The sequence below is a fragment of the Mesoplodon bidens genome (genome assembly GCF_964165515.1).
Source record: "Mesoplodon bidens genome assembly, chromosome: 1".
Classification (NCBI taxonomy): Eukaryota; Metazoa; Chordata; class Mammalia; order Artiodactyla; family Ziphiidae; genus Mesoplodon; species Mesoplodon bidens.
Genome location: NC_138176.1, coordinates 130,799,404 through 130,816,773, shown reverse-complemented (window position 1 = coordinate 130,816,773; position 17,370 = coordinate 130,799,404). Strand labels below are relative to the sequence as shown.

The 17,370-nt window shown below is 35.2% G+C and overlaps 1 protein-coding gene across 22 annotated transcripts in view; it reads left to right on the top strand.

The window, feature by feature from the left end:
* ADGRL3 (adhesion G protein-coupled receptor L3) overlaps nt 1-17,370 on the top strand; it is a 581,523-nt gene that overhangs the window by 291,356 nt on the left and 272,797 nt on the right. For all 22 annotated transcript variants that reach the window (XM_081254129.1, XM_081254127.1, XM_081254128.1 and 19 more), the window contains one exon: nt 14,387-14,467. In XM_081254129.1, the coding sequence (XP_081110255.1) occupies nt 14,387-14,467 (81 nt within the window). The remainder of the gene's footprint in view (nt 1-14,386; nt 14,468-17,370) is intronic.

Genomic DNA, 17,370 nt, shown 5'->3' with positions numbered 1-17,370 from the left:
AAAACTAACATTTGGTAATTTATTTTAAAAATTTACAATTTTAGAATGACCCATTCTTGAACAAAGATATATCATCAGGAAGATCATATATACTTCATTATCACAATCCTGCACAGAATATCTGCTATATTCTTAAAATACCACAAAGTATCTGAATATTAATAAGAAATACAGCTGATACATAACAGAAATTTTGAATCAGTAACCAAGCTTGCCCACATTTTAATATCCCACTACACAATTAGATTCTGAGTATTGGAAAACATGACAAAGAATGATTCCAGCTTGATCCAAAATTCTCATGTCTTAATTTACTCCTCCCCAAAATTAGATATTGAAAAAAACTTTTAAAAAGTAAGTTATTTTTCATTACTTATACTTATCATTTTTGTTTATTGATGAATAAGATGTCAGAAATGTACAGCACAGCAATAAAATAACCCGAAAGGAAATATTTATTAAAGAGGTAGGAACTAAACTCATTTAATGAAGCTTGATTCTGTACTAGACACTAGTAATCTTTATGTCACTATTGATTTCATTCTCACAGTAAACCTGTGACCTAGGTAATTTCATAACAGTGGATAAACTCTAAATCTTCCTTTTATACAAAACTTTTATTTTCCTGTAATGAAACATTCCTAGCCCTAATCGTTAGCCAACAAAGTTTCTATACTTTCTACACTTTCTGTCATAAAAATAAGAGAAATAAAGGAGGAGAGAGGATGAATAGGCAAAGCACAGAAAATTTTTAAGGCAGTGAAAATACTCATATGATATCATAATCATGGATAGTTGTCATTATACATTTGTCCAAATCCATTAACTATACAACACCAAGAATGTGCCCTAATACTATATGGACTTTAGGTGATTATGATATGTCAATGTCAGTTCATCAATTGTAATAAACGTACCACTGTGGTCGGGGACATTGATAATGGCTATCTATACCTTAGTAGGGACAGGACACATGGGAAATCTCTACCTCCTTCTTAATTTTGCTATGAATATTTAAATGTTCTAAAAAAATCCTAATTAAAAAAAAATAAAGAGACAGAGTAGTATAAAGGAAAGAACACATAACTAGGGGTTATATAACTATTATGCTATGTCTGCCTCTTGCCCTTAGCTAGAGGGTGACTTTACGTGAGTCCTATATCTTGTCTAGGCCTATTTCCCCCTGTAAATTACAGCAGTTGGGCTAGGTGATTTCTAAGGAAGCTATTCTATCTCTTTGATTTTTGTTTCGTCTATCTCATTATATATAGTTGTGTTTTATGCTTATCATTTAGTTGCAGTCATCAAGTTATTATATTACCTCATGAAGTAATCTCCTCTTTTTGATTAAAAGAACTATCTGTGCCACTGGTGATATTTTAGGTGATGGTACATTCTTAATAATGTATGCAAGAATTTGTATGTATTAGAAAGTTGTGGTTAAACGTTGAAGCTCTAGAACTGTCTTCTAGAGCAGTCTTGACAAAATGCAGAATATCAGTGTGTTTTAATATGGCAGTAATTCAAATAAATAAATATATGGTAGAGTGTGTGTATATGTGTGTGTTATAAAGGTTTAGAATAACTCCAGAAATGTACACAAGATACTGGAAAGAGAGATTGCCTGTGGATAGCCATCAGGTTGATTAGATGCTTTCATTATGTCCCAGTTGAATATATACCATATCCTTGTATTAGCTGTTCAAATAATTAGTATATTTAATATGAAAAGGATATTTTTAGAATTAAAATAAATGTCAGTTATTATATCATGTCTTAGTTTTCTATCACTGCTGGAACAAAGTACCACAAATTTAGAGGGTTAAACAATGCTAATTTATTACTTTATATTTCTCTAAGACAGAAGTTCAACACAGGTCTTTTTAGGCTAAAAGTAGTTCTTCATGTAGACTCTGGAATGGATCTTCGTCTTTTTTAGTTCTAGAAGCAGCCCCAATTCCTTGGTTCTGGTCCCTTTCCTCCATCTTCAAAGCTAGCAATAGCTTATGTAGTGTTTCTCACGTTGCACCACGCTGACTTACTCTTCTGCCTCCCTTTTCGACTTTCAAGAACTACTGTCATAAGGATAATCTCCCCATCTCAACCATAATCACACCTGCAAAGTCCCTCCTGCCGTATAAAATAACATATTTACAAATTCTGAGGATTAGGAAGGACCAGTGTTCTATCTACCATAAGCTATAAGCAAAATATCTGAGGAAGCTATAATTCCTAAATCAGAATTGCTCTGGAAGAGAAGGAGGCTTAGGGACAGCCTCTTGTATGTCCTGTGCTAATTGACCAACTGAAGTTATTGACCCCTGTGTTCATGCTAACATCACAGTTCTGCTCGTTAGGTTCACCTGTGTTTTTTCTAAACTAGCTTTTCACAGCTCCTCACCCTGAATACACACCTTCAGTGGAATAGCCCTGAATATTAACTACTTCAACAGTAAAATATTTTCTCCTTATTCTACTGTATGCAAAACATGGGCTTAGTACAATGATGATAAACAATAGAAAAGATGTGAAGGTGCATGTGGGGAGGAGGACTGCTTCAAGTGTCTTTTTTCTTTTTTCCAGTTTTGGAATCACAATGATTCAAGGAGATCTGTATTACCTACCCCTACCATTTTTAAGACCTCCATTAAAATAAAAATAAAAAAAAATGTCTGGGGAAGGCTAATATAGTTAACCTAGTGTTAAGTAGAACATAGTGTTTTGCTCATTGTTTGAGAAAAGTGATTTTAGAGTCCTGATTGTTCTGTGATTTAGTCTTTTATTAATGTAAACACTTAATTTTAGGTTAGCCTGGAAAAGGACTAAGAATTTCTAATGTTTCAGAAATTTAGTATATTTGCCTCTCTCCACCCTCGTAGGTCTATTTATAGGGTGTGGAGGCAGTAAGCTACATAGTAAGAACATGGTCTCTGGACTTGAAACCTGATTCCCACACACACTGTTGTGTAACCTTTGAAAATCCACTTAACCTTATAAAGCTTTAGTTACTGCATTTTTAAAATGGGAAGCAATATTTACCCCACATGGTGCTTCTTAGTATTAGTCTCTTAGACAATTAGAAAATAACTATTTTTATTACTATGATCTTCAGTTTCCAAAGTGTTCATTCCTGTTTATTTTTGAAGAATTATAAAAACTAGAAATTCAGGGACGATAAATGCTCTGATTTATTTTTCTTTTTCTATTCTGTTTCTAGTTTATTTCTGTAAGGCTTGCTACAATAGGTTTCTGAGACTTCAAGGAATAATTTTGAAGTGATGCATCCAAAATTCAGTGTTTATCATTTTAACTACCAAGTCTGTTTTTCACGCTTGTGAAAGAAAGGAAATCATTTGTATGGCTTATAAGATACAGTCCCCTCTATATCTGTGAGCACCTGAAATTCATCATTGATATAAAACATTCCTCAGTCCAACACAATTTCAGCCCTAGAACCAATGAGGTATTTTGCAGGCCAACAGGTTCCATTTCTTTCAGACTGGCTGATTTCTTCCTGACAATTGCTTCATTGAATTTTACATTAAATTCATTTCACAATGTATCTTCCTAATTTTTAGGTATCATAATGTTATTGTGGTTGTTTTTAAAGAACTCATATTTTATAGACACTCAAATTTATACTCAAATAATTTACTCAAAAATATACTCAAATAATTTACAGATGAAATTATATGATATTTGGGATTTGCTTCCCCTTATTCTGGAATGGGAAAAGAGGCATAGGAGGAGAATGGTGAAACAATATAGCCCCTGAATTAACCATTGATGAAGCTGGGTGATAAACATGTGTAGATGTAGAAAACTTGTCCCTTTTCCCCTTCTAAATTCTTTGGCTGGTCTAATAATTAAATTGACATAAAGATTAGCAAGAGAAAAACAGATTTGATTTTGTTTGTACTGGAGGCCCAAAAAAATATGACTCAAAGAATTGACCATTGTAAGACAAAGGAGTTTGATCTTGGGGTAGTAAATTAGTGAAGAAGTAACAGGGCTTGCTTATGTAGCTTTCTCAGCCCTGAGTTCCCTATCTGGGATAATGATGCCTTCTGTCCTCCTCGTGCAGAAAGGATACCTTTCACATGGGAGATTTATTTCCTGCTTTCAGGGAGACAAAGGAGGCTCAGAGTGTCTTTCTTGTACCATTTGTTTCTCAAGTAACTTTAATTCAAAATAATCAATATGCCAGAGTGGCATGCTTTGAGGTGATATATTCTGTTTCCCTTCACATGTATTTTTTATTCTTTCCTTTTTTGTACATTTTTGAATCTTTACATTATTTTTAATCATCTTTTCTGCCCACCCTCCTTTGTGGGTCCCTGTCTCCTAGCCCTCTCACTTATCTGATCAGCAGGCATCCCCTCATATCATTCCTTCTGATTCCCCATGTCTGCCATACTCTTTCACTAGACTACTAATTGCTGTTCCCTCAGTCTCATCTTTCTCCAGGTACTGTTCTTCCCTCACTTCACTTACCTCAGTTCAATGCTATTGTTGTACTCTTTTCTCTCACCTCTATCAAGGTACATATCATACTTCACTGCAATTTCTTAACCCTGCATCTAAGCTGAGGTCTCTCTTTGGAGCATTGTATTATCTTGTTCATATGGTAATGTTAACACTGGTCACAGAGTGGGAGTGGGTATTGAAGAAATATTTGCTGGAAGAACTACACACACACACACACAAAACACAAGAAAGTTACCTTTGCTTCAAATTACTCCATTTGTTTCCTTTGTGGCAAGAAATATCCACTGGAGAGAAGCCCATCAGTGACCTTTGCACCTTCATCAATGATTTTATATCCTCAATAAGAAGTCAAGCATGTAGTTGTTTCTCTGCTACTTCATACTTTACTAAAGTCACTGAAAATAAGTGTGAGTAATAAGATGAAGGGGGAAAAGGAAACCAGAGTGAAAAGATAGGTGTTAAATTGACAACTTTACAACTCTTTTCTTTGATGATTAATTTTGATTAGTGTTTATATCTGCACCTGAAAGCTGACTTTTTGGGTGCCAGATGGTTATAGACAGACTGGGATTTAAAGACAAAAAAAGCAAGGTGTTATAATGCTAGGCACACCCAGTTTTCCATCAGCACAACCAACACATTGACCTCTGGTAATTTTTTTTGTAGCTGAAATTATTTTCAACAAAAAATTAACCTTTTTTTGAGGAGTCTCATTTACTTTCAGAGTATTTGAAAAACTTAGAAAAATCCCATATGCCGTTCTTCAATGTAGTTTAGTATAGGTTTCCACATTCCACATGGAATCATTATTATAATAGGGCAGAGAAATGCAGTGATGTAACTTGCTATCATTCTAAGGCTTGTAAAAGGAAAATGGCAATATCATTAAAAACCCCATGTTCAAAAATGTGAAATCTATTTTATTGTTTTTAAGGAGGGGGAAATGTCATATCTCTAGAGGAAATAATTAACATCAGAAGTTGAAAATTTAAAGGAAACGAACAAAAATAAGGCATGGAATCTGCCTGGAGAGCCATTAACTATTAAACTTGTTTACAGCACTATATAGAAAATGAGGAAAATTTGAGTTGAAAGATAGTATAACTGGAGGAACCAATGGGGACTTTATGGTAGTAAAATGTGTTTTTACTTTAGGAATAAAGTTGTGTTCATTTTCCCAATTACATATCACCGTATTTTATTTATGTCTTCTTTTACTCATTGGTCATTGGTGTCATTATTAATATGTCTATGAATATGTGTAAAATTTGAAATAAATGTTAGGCAAAAGCATCTGCTACCAGCACATTTTGTTCTTTCATTCTTAATTAATAGAATTAGATTTGGACTCTTATCTATACTTTTATCTTTTTACAATTTCCTATAAAAGTCAGATAATATCTCTTGCCTTTTCTTGAACTCTTCAAAATCTATTCATAGAAATTAAATTAGGCCTTCCCGATCACTCTATTTAAAATTGCAACCTGCCCCTCCCACTTCAGATCCCCTTTAGCCCGTTCTAATTTGTTTCCATTGCCCTCAGCATCTCACACATATAATATTTACTATGTTAAACGCTTACTATCTGTCTTCCCCTACATAAGCGTGTGGATTATCATTTATTTTGTTGTGTGATGTATGCCAACTGCCTAAGAAGGCACCTGTCACATATGAGGCACTCAGTTAATATTTTTTGGTGAATCAATGAATGAAAGAATGAATTTAGCATAATAATAATAATAGCTAAAAATTCTAAGTACTTTGCTACATACCATGCACTCTTCTAATTACTACATATGTATATATTTATCTGATTTTCAAAACACCTCTATGAGGTCAGTGCTATTATAATCCCCATTAGACAAATGAGGAAATCGAGGCACATAGAAGTTAAACAGCTTGATAGTTGCTGGCTAATAACTTATATGGTTAATAATTCTATGGCTAAAATGTGGCAGAGTCCAAATACCAACACTGGCAGTTCTGTTTCCTGGGCATGATTTTACATGTTATGCTAAGTTGCCTTTAGTTTATAGACATAGCCAAATCGAAAAAAAATTACATATTTTTATAAATAAATAGTTTTCAACCCTTTTAATGTCTCAACAACCTGAAAGCTCATGGCCCACACACCTTGAAAATAATTGCTTGCTAAGTAAGGCTTCAGAAGTAAGAGAGGGTTGAGGGCAGTTTTCTGCAGGCTAGCTGCATCCCCTTTCTTACTGTCCTCTGACATCACTCTTGACAACCACCACCTTGATTTGACTTTTGAAAGTCACCAATTTATCAAGATGTCAGTTTCCTTATTCTAAAATGTAGGTTTGGGATTATAAGATATCAAATGTCTTTCTCCCTCCAAACTCCATGGTTCTAAAAATGTATTGCTGTGCTCTGATGTGCAAGTAAAGTATTGACAGTAGAAAGAGGACAAAAAAAATCCTTTTCCTGTGCTTAGGGCTGGTCAAGTCTTTTCTATATTTGAACTTTAGTAGAAATTGCAGAGAATTCCTCAATGAAATAGAAATTAAATGAAAGTTGAAAAAGAGATTGAAAATAGAAAAATAATGGCTTTTCCAAAATCCATAATGGCCTTTTGGGTTCTACTAACTAGCACCCTTAAATCTTCTACATCTTTGTCATACCTAACACTGGATAGTTCACACATTTTCATTTCAGAATGTGAGCAGCTCTTTGTTTTCGTTTTTTTGGCCAGATCATTTTTTTCCTTCTACTCTCGCAATGTGGATGAACTGTACAACGTCTGACCCAAACCCTATGCTTTATTTTTCTGTGTTCATTTGGGGAGATTGTTCCCTTCCCAAATTTCACAATTGTCTTAATATTAATTATTTCAGGTCTCATCAATCCTGATTAACTAGACTATCACCTTAAAATGAACAAACAAGCAAACAAGCAAAAAAACCCTGAAAAACATCTCTGTGATAGTGGAACCCTCATTCATTCCTAATGAAAACTAAAATGGTATAGCTTCTTTGGAAATCAGACTGACATTTCCACAAAAGTTTATATATGGAGTTTACTATACGACCCAACAATTCCACTTCTAGGTATGTGTATTCAAGAAAAATGCAACATATGTCCACACAAAAACTTGTAAGTGAAGGTTCATAGCAGAATTATTCATAATAGTCAAAAAGTGGAAATTATCCCCAAAATCCATCAACCGATTAATGGATACAATAAATATGGTATGTTTTTACAATGGAATATTATTTGGCAGCATAAAGGAATTAAGTACTGATTCATGCTACCATATGGAGCCTTGAAAAATTAAATTGAATGAAGGAAACTAATCACAGAAGACTATATATTTGTATGATTCCAATTACGTGAAAAGTCCAGAACAGGTAAATCTATAGAGATGGAAAGGGAATGAGTGGTTGCCCAGGACTAGGGTGGGTTGGGAGGAAATGGGGAGTGACTTCTGAGAGGCTTCAAATTTCTTTTTATGGTGGTGAAAGTAGTCTCAATTGATTGTGGTAGTGGTTGCACAAATCTATATATTTACTAAAAACATTGAATTGTATATTTGAAATGGGTGAATTGTATGATATATAAATTATATAAGTATATATTTCATATAAATGTGCACATATATACAGGTATGTATGTACATACCTGTATATATATAAATGCATATATATGACACCTTCATGCAAATGTATCATTTACCTACACTAAAAATTGAATAAAATGTAATTCATAAGCTACCCACCCATTACCCTGTTGCCATTATTCTTCTAGACTCCTAAGCAATGAACCAAGAAGCATTTTTTCCTCCCACTTTTTAATTCTTCGTAATTCTTTTATGAAATCTGTCATTAAGCAATGCTTATTCCTTTGGTAATTACTTTGTAGGGACTTAAAGATAAAATGACATGTAAACAGCAACACCAGGAAACTCTGTCCCCTAAAATGCATGTCCTATAAATTCAATCTTTAAAATTTAAATTCTGCAGCACAAAATAATTAAATACAAGGATATATAGACGAATCTTAACCTGGGAATACACTTCTTACAAGAAAAAAAGATCACAGAGCATCACCAAAATATTATTATCAGTGTGTCTAGCTCTAAGGAGCTAGTAAGGTAGACTCAATAACTAATAATTACAACAGTAAAGGTCAAAAAAGTTAAATGAAAGTCATCAAGAAAATTTAGAAATTTTATTCAAAATGGGGAAAATAGAATACTTACACAATGAAATATTCTTATAACCAAAATATAGAAAACTTCAAAAATAATTTATTCCTATTTATTAAAAAGCAATTCAAACAAAAAGCAGTCCATTTAAAATACATGAAGATAAACTATTTAAAATATTTATTCTCCATGTTGGTTTATAGAATTAATATAATTCTAATAAAATCTCAATATGATTTTTTACTTTAAAATTTAGGGAAAAAATGCAATAAAATTCAGAAGGAAAAATAAGCAGATATTTATCATTTTTAATTTGGAAACGTAAGAACAAAAATAAAAGGAGCAAATCAGATATTTAGATATACAAAACTGTGGTTATGAGGACCAGGTGAGACTAGTATAAGACAGTCAAATATGGTGGAAAATGTGTCATATTTTTAAAACATGTGTTTGTCGTGCTTTTTACCTCCCTATGCTCTTTTTGAGCTGACTGCATTTTTTGCTGAATATTATTCACCATAAAGTCCAAGATAAATTTCTATGAAAGTTATTTATGGTTTTAACTGGAGTTTATTATTATTACTATTATTTTGCATGAATTCTTAATATTCTCTCTTAATATTTAATTTTTGTCATTTTAATTACAATGAGTCTTGGCGTGATCCTCTTTCAGTTGATCCTGTCTGGGAGTCTCTGTGCTTCCTGTACATGGATGTCTATTTCATTTCTCAGGTTAGGGAAGTTTTCAGCTACTATTTCTTCAAATATTTTCTCTGTCCCTTTCTGTCTCTCTTCTCCTTCTGAGACTCCTGTGATGAGAATGTTAGTACACTTGAAGTTGTCTCAGAGACCTCTTAAAATGACTTCATTTCTTTCTATTTTTTCAGTTCAGCTTTGGTGATTTCCATTATTATTACTTACAGCTCGCTGACTGTTCTTCTGTATCATCTAATCTGTTGATTCCTTACAGTGTATTTTTTTATTTAAGTTATTGTATTCTTCAGGTGTGTTTAGTTCTTTTCTATCTTCTAGCTGTTTGTTCAACTTCTCACTGTGTCCCTCCATTCTTCTTCTGAGTTCTTTGATCATCTTTATGGTCATTACCTTAAAATAAACTCTTTATCAGGTAGATTGCTTATCTCTACTTCCCTTAGTTCTTCTTCTGAGGTTTTATCTTGTTCCTTCCATTGCAACATGTTCCTCTGTCGCCTCATTTTGCCTAATTTGCTGTTTTTATTTCTATGTGTCTTGTAGGTTGGTTACATTTCCCAACCCTGGGGAAGTGGCCTTTTGTAGGAGGCATCCTGTGCATCCCAGCAGCACACTTCCCTCTGGTCACCAGAACTATATACTCTAGGGGTGTCCCCTTTGTGGGCTGCATGGATCCTTCTGTTATGGAGGGCTGACTACGGTGGGTAGTCTGGTAGGTGTGGCTGGCCCCTGGTCCAGTTGGTTTCCAGACCCTGCGGAAGCTGACAGCTGCTAGTTGGCAGGGCTGCGTCGTGAGGCTTCTCACTGCAGAATGCCACAGGGTCCTGGGGCTAATACTGACCCACTGGTGGGCAGAGCCATGTTCTGGGTTGGGTGGTTCCAGGGCTGGGGTTGACAGATCTACTATCAGCCTGCTGGTAGGTGGGCCGGTTCCTGACATGGCTGGCTATGGATTCTGGGGTGACCCAAATCTGGTGTCAGGCCTCTGGTAGGTGGGGCTGGATCCTGGGTCACTGGCTGAGGAGCCCAGGGTGTTACAAAGCTGGTGTTGGGGGGACTTCCCTTTTGGTGCAGTGATTAAGAATCCACCTGCCAATGCAGGGGACATGGGTTCACGCCCTTGTCCGGGAAGATCCCACATGCCACGGAGCAACTAAGCCTGTGTGTCACAACTACTGAACCTGTGCTCTAGAGCCTGTGAGCCACAACTACTGAGCCCGCATGCCTAGAGCCCATGCTCTGCAACAAAGAGAAGCAACCGCAATGAGAAGCCCGTGCACCACGACAAAGAGTAGCCCCTGCTCACCGCAACTAGAGGAAGCCTATGCACAGCAATGAAGACCCAAAGCAGCCCAAAATAAATTAATAAATTAATAAATTTTTAAAAAGCTGGTGCTGGCAGGCAGGGCCAGGGCCCAAGTGATCTTAAGGCTGGTGCTGGCCTTTTGGTGGGTTGGCTGGGTCCTGACAAAGCAGGCTGCAGGGCTTTGGTGGTCCTGGGGCCAGTATCTGCCTACTGATGGGCAGGGCTGGCACCCAGGGTGTCTGGATGCAGAGACCTGGGGGTCCCAGGTCTAGTGTCTGTGCAGTAGTAAGTAGGCCCAGATCCTGGGCCCTCTGGTGGACAGGGCCATGTCCTGAGATGGCTGTGGGCTCAGGGGGTCTTAAGGCAGCCTCACCTAGTTAGTTACTTGTCCTTATGCATCCTAGTACTGGTGCAAACAAGCTGGTGGGCAGACCAGGTCCCAGTGCTAATAAGCTAGAGGGAAGATTCCAAAATGGCATTTACCAGTACCAGTGTCCGCGTGGAAGAATGAGCTCCCCAAAATGGCTGCCACCAGTGTCTTTATCTCCATGGTGAGCTTCAGTTGTGTTCTGCCTCTTCTTAAGGCTCTCCAAGAACAACTGGTGGGTCTAACCCGGGCTTCTTTCAACTTACTGCTTCTGCCTTGGGTCCTGGAGCATGTGAGATTTTGTGTATGTCCTTTAAGAGTGGAGTCTCTATTTCCCACAGCCCTCTGGCTCTCTGGACACTAAGCCCCACTGGCCTTCAAAACTAAATGTTCTGGGGATTTGTCTTCCTGGTACAAGACCCCCCGGCTGGGGAGCTTAATGTGGGGCTCAGACCTCTCGCTGTTTGTAGAGAACCTCTGCAATTGTAACTATCATCCCCCCTTGTGGGTCACCCATCCAGGGGTATGGCTCTTGACTATATCGTGATTCCACCTACTCCTACTCGTCTCATTGTGGTTCCTTCTTTATGTCTTTAGTTCCTTCTTTATGTCTTTAGTTGTAGAAGATCTTTTCTGCTGGTTTCCAGTCTTTGTCATCAATAGTTGCTCTGAAAATAGTTGTGATTTTGGTGTGCCTATGGGAGGAGGTGAGCTCAAGGTCTTCCTACTCTCCCATCTTGGCCAAATTCCTTTTTTAAGTAATTCTTTATGAGGGGGGTGGAACTTTGAGAGACAATGATTTTTTTTTTCAAACTATGCACAGCATCTCCCCATGTTTCCGTATGCCCTTCCTGATGATGATAGATTACTACTCTGAGAATTGTTGCCTTAGATTACTTATCTATTAGTTAGTTATCCTTAGTTAGAAGTATTGTCTACTAGAATGTGTTTTTTTTTTTTTTACCTTTTATGTGTTTTTGTGGAGATAAATGTGTGAATACCACTGACCTAAAGTGTGGCAGGAATCTTTTCAAGAATTTAATTAATTTAATCAATCAACAACAACCTCCATAATTTCTAGTTTTTATTCTGTAGATCAGAAATTTCAGTTACCAGATTGGAATCCATTGCTGCATTTCTCACATTTCTCTAAGGCTTAGAGTCCCAGTCAATGCCTACCACTGTGACTTTCCCTGCCATACTGCATCCTGCAGTTTGCTAGATTTCTCCTTGGAGAGAGAATGGAAATTGTGGCAAACCAGGTTCAGAATTTTACCATCAATAATCCCCATTCCATTCCACTGGCTCTTTGATATCCCCATTTTCCCTTAGGGATATACACACTGTGAACTTGTGCTGCCTAAAGTACCTGTGTTGAGTACTGTTGAGGTTACATGCTTTTGCCAAGAACAAAGGCAAATGTGGCATTTAAAGGGACTGTTTACTTCATTATAAATGTAGAGGTAACAGTCCCCAAAGCAGTTACTTGTCAGAGTTTAATCACTAAAATCTATATGCATTATTTTCAGGTTTAATATACCTTCTTTGAGAAAAATATTATGATATAGATGAAAACACTTGAAATTTGAAGTCAAAATATGGCTGACCTTGCTGTTTACTATCTGCATGTTAGTTACTTAATCTTCTCTGCTTGTATCTTTGATTTAAAAATGTGTGTGTACTTACTAATGTATTACCTACCTTTAAATCCTTATAGTGATATTGGTTGCATAAAAGGAGATGATGTATGTATGAATGCATAGTGGTTATTATTATATGTAGTAAAAGCCATGTTCCTTGGTTTGACATGAAATCAATACTATTTTATATGCTGATGTTATTTTGAACCAATATAAAGTGAAAGATTCTTATTTTCATTTACATGATCAATAAAGTTTCAAACTAATTCATTTGTAATGGCACAAGACCTTAAAAATAAAAATGTTTTTGCAACCAAGTATGCAACAAGGTAAACATCAGGTGTTTTTATAATTAAGATAATCTGAAGTTTTTCATAAGCTATATTACACATGGACTGCTAGCAGTGCACAATCGCTGTCATTTCTTTTATAATAGTGCTTTTAGTATTCCACTGAAACATGACCAGTGAAAGCATAATATTCTTAGTTACCATTATGAGGAGCTCTGTATATTACAGCCTCTCCACTGTGTCTGCTGTTAGCTAGAAAAATGCTGGGAGCAATAGCAGCTACTATCAACAGGGAGCCATATTAATTATTTGAAATGTGTCTCATAAGAGAAATCAGCAGAGTTTATTACAAGTCGAATATTACTTGAAACAGGAAGGTTACTCTAATTGTTATCATAATCTATGTATCATTAACTTTCCTTGTTTAGGAAAAGAGACTAACAACCCTGTAGATTGCTATAGTAAATGTATAAAATATAACTGCATATTCCCATTATAGAAAGAAAGTGGTGGGTTCTGTACTTTTACCCAAACCTTCTTTATATAAAGTAGCTTTAGAAATTGAACTCTGTAATTATGCTTTCTTGCCTTAAAATCTTAATTGCTTACTGGATTATCAGTATACAAGCTATAGCTACTTTGAGCATTAGAAAACTCTTTTGTTTTTAAGCTAGAAATTTTTTTCAGTCAGTGTCTAGTCCTTCAAATCAACTTTAACTCATGAGACAGAAAATGTATTACAGATATGCATGTGAACTAGCAGAATGCTTTACAAGAAACAGAATGAATCCATCTACCTGCTTTTTTATATTGTGGTTAGTTATTTTTTCATCAAATACAATAAGCAAGTAGGAGTAGTTTTCTACTCAAATAGTAAGTAAAAAGTTTAAAAGTAATCATAAAAATAAGGTATAAATTAATTAGGGTTGTAAAGTTATCTAAATAAGTGCTATTCAAAGTGTTATCTGACAAAGATGCCAGTCTGCAGACCATTTACTACTGATCTGCAGTGAAATAAATGCAAAAATTAAGAGTAAATGTTTAGAAGCACTTAAAGCAAATTGATAGAGTACTTAATGTCTGTTTAACAATGAAAAATGGGGACTTGTATTTTATGTCTTTGTTTTTAGTTTTTGCATTTCATTTTTCTTGTCAGTCATTTTTATTGTACTTTTTAAAGTGTCACTCAAAAATAAACTTGTGATTTAACAACAACAACAAAACTAGATGGCTTAAGAAGGACTGATTTAATTGCTTGATGTTTGGATGACACATAATGATTCTGTGTTTGGATAGATCTGTCTGCACTCTATAATGGTTAGTAAGTCAGTGTGAAGAAAGATGTATGACATCATAAAACCAAAAAAAATGTAAGAAGACATAATTATAATATCTTAACATTTATTTTTGGGTCCACAGGACAGGCACATCATGGACAGGTACCATACATCTCTCCACCAATTCACCTTGACTCTGAGCTAGAAAGACCCCCTGTTAGAGGTGAGTTGTATTCTTTTTTTTTTTTTTTTTAGTTTAAAGAAAAAAAAATTATTCATTCTTTGTTGAAGACAATTAATTAAATTAAAGATAACTGTAAATATGTATCTTACAATGCAGTGCCTATTTAAAAAACAGGAGGAAAATGGTGTGTAATGAACGTAATAACAGAAAGAGTAAGTCTTATTTATAATAAGATGTGAAATATTGTTTTGAGAAATGTTTGTAAACCAAATAAGAAATGAGGATCCATAGTGGAAGACTAGTTGAAAACAAACCTAGATTTAGAGATTACCAGATACCCATTACTTTTTTTTTATTGGAAATTTCTTCTTCTACTATCCTTTTTTATTTTAAAATAAATTAAGATGTCTTAATCTAAATCATATTGACAGATTTATTTTCTTGCAAAGTGATATCTTATATTTTATTATTCCTTTTAAAAGTCATTTTATTATTAATATGATAATTTAGTTTTAAAGTATATAAATTAAAATTATGTATTTAAATTGATACCATCTGTTTAAAGATTTTTAAAAATAACTAGTCATACAAAATAGAAGTTAAAAGTAACATTTATCTCATAATCTAAATACAGAATTTATCTTTCTACTTTTAAAAATTAATGATTTTTAAATGTTTTATAATGTTCAAACTAATGTAATAATAGACAAACTTTTAGTTTTATAAATACCAAATATCCTAAGGTTAATTTTTCAGTTTAAAGTAATATGGTATATTTTCTTTTTCAAAGAGGAACATAGCTTTATTTTTATTTTATTTTTTTAACATCTTTATTGGAGTATAATTGCTTTACAATGGTGTGTTAGTTTCTACTGTATAACAAAGTGAATCAGCTATACATATACACATATCTCCATATCTCCTCCCTTCCACCCCTCCCTCCCACCCTCCTCACTTTGTCCCAGTGGCATGCTATATTTTCTTATACTTTCAATAGTATACAATAAAAGTCATTAGATCTGACTTTTATGAGCATGTTTTCTATACATGCTATTTCCTCTGCCAGGAGTCTCTTACCTTTTCTTTTCTACCCAATAAGTTTCTACCAGTGTTGCAATGCTCTGCTTTACCTTCAGTTCCTCTGTTAAGTCTTCCCATGTACTAGGCGGGAGCTAAGTACATGCCTCTGTCCTCCAAATATCCCCTGTGCTTGTCTCAGTTATTATTCCTAAAACACTTTATTTTTCCTAATTTCCTATTTTACACTTTATTTTTCCTATTTTTCCTATTATTCCTAAAGCATTTTATTTTTCAGCTTGAATGTCCCCTTTCTCTTCTGTAAGATCCTTGAGGGCAAAGAGTGTCATAATTATTATTTCTCCTCCAGCCACTGGTCTGTGCTTGGCACATAATAGGAACTCCTACAATGATTTCTAAGTGACTGAAAGTGAAGGTGACAACCTAAATTGTGAAGGATGTATCCTCATTTTTCAAGAAGAAAACTGAGCAGGGACAATAAGAGAACCTTACAAAAAAGAAGCAGAATGAACCAAAATATGTATATGTGAAAGTTGTGATATTTTTAAGGAAATGTGCTTGAGTGCACAGTAAAATGGGAGCAGTTTTAGAGGAAGAGACTGGGAAGATGTAATGAGGAAGATTGTGAAGGATTCTGTGTCTCATGCCAAGGAGTTTGTACTTTATCCTGGAAAAAAATCATCAAATATTTTTAATTTTTTAAAAAAATTTCCTAAGTTAGTGGGGTGTTACATCATAACAGAATCAGTTCTTGATATGAGAAAAGTATCTCTGAAATCAGTGTAGATGATGAAAGATTGACAGAGGGAGGCCATTTCAGTAATCCAGGTAAAAGATGATTGGGAAATTAGTTAGGAGTGTGTTGGTGGCAATGGTAGGGTCCGAGAAGTGTTTTGAAGAGACATGGCATTGGCTGAACTGATACAGGGGAAAGGGCAGAAATGCCTCTAAGGTTTCTATATTGATTAACTACTTGGATGCTTATGACATAATTTCTCATCATGAGGAAGAGATGAATTTTAAATGGATGCCTTGTTTTAGACATGTTAATTCTTAGTAGAATGTTGTTCCCACCAAAGATGGAGACCTATTTATGCAAGTTGGTGACTTTAATATAATTCAATTCTTCAGACATGATCCCAGTATGATTTGGGAAGAATACTATAGTCATGGGTGTGACAGTGTAATAATCTACTCCAAAAGTTAGTGGCTTAAAACAGGAAACATTTTTATAGTTCTCAGAGTTGGTTGAATCACATATGTGCTGACTTGACTGAGGCTGGATGTTTAGTAGTTAGCAGGCTGGTTGGATTTTCAGGGGAGGAAATTCATTCACATGTTTGGTAGTCACCTTGATGTCATCTGCAGTGATGGCCATATGACTCTCATCTTCCAGCAGGCTAGCCCCAGTTCATTCCCATTGTGACAGGATTCCCTGCAATGAGTAGGAAAGTCCCAAAGTTCAGGAATTGTTTAAGACTCTACTTGTGTCATGTTTTTTGTGGCCCATTGGCCAAAGCCAGTCACATAGCCAGCCTTAGACTTAAGAAATGGACTCCATCTCTTGATGGAGGAACCACAATCCAAAGGACCATGGATACAGGAAGGAGAGGAATTTGGACCATTTCAACCTACTGTAGCTAGGCAGATAAAGAGTAAAATAAATTTAGTATGAAATAAGACAAAAATTGAGTGATAAAATGAAGGGATTTATAGCCAATAAACTTAAACTTGGGAGTTCTAGACCTTTCTTATCTTTAATTTCCTCAACTACCACACAGAAGTTCAGAAATAAGAAATCCTCACAGTGTCTTTGTGAGGATTAAGGATGATACAGGATAGAGTCTGGCATCTGGTAAGCCCTAGATAATATGTGGCTATTACTATTGATACGAACTTTGGGG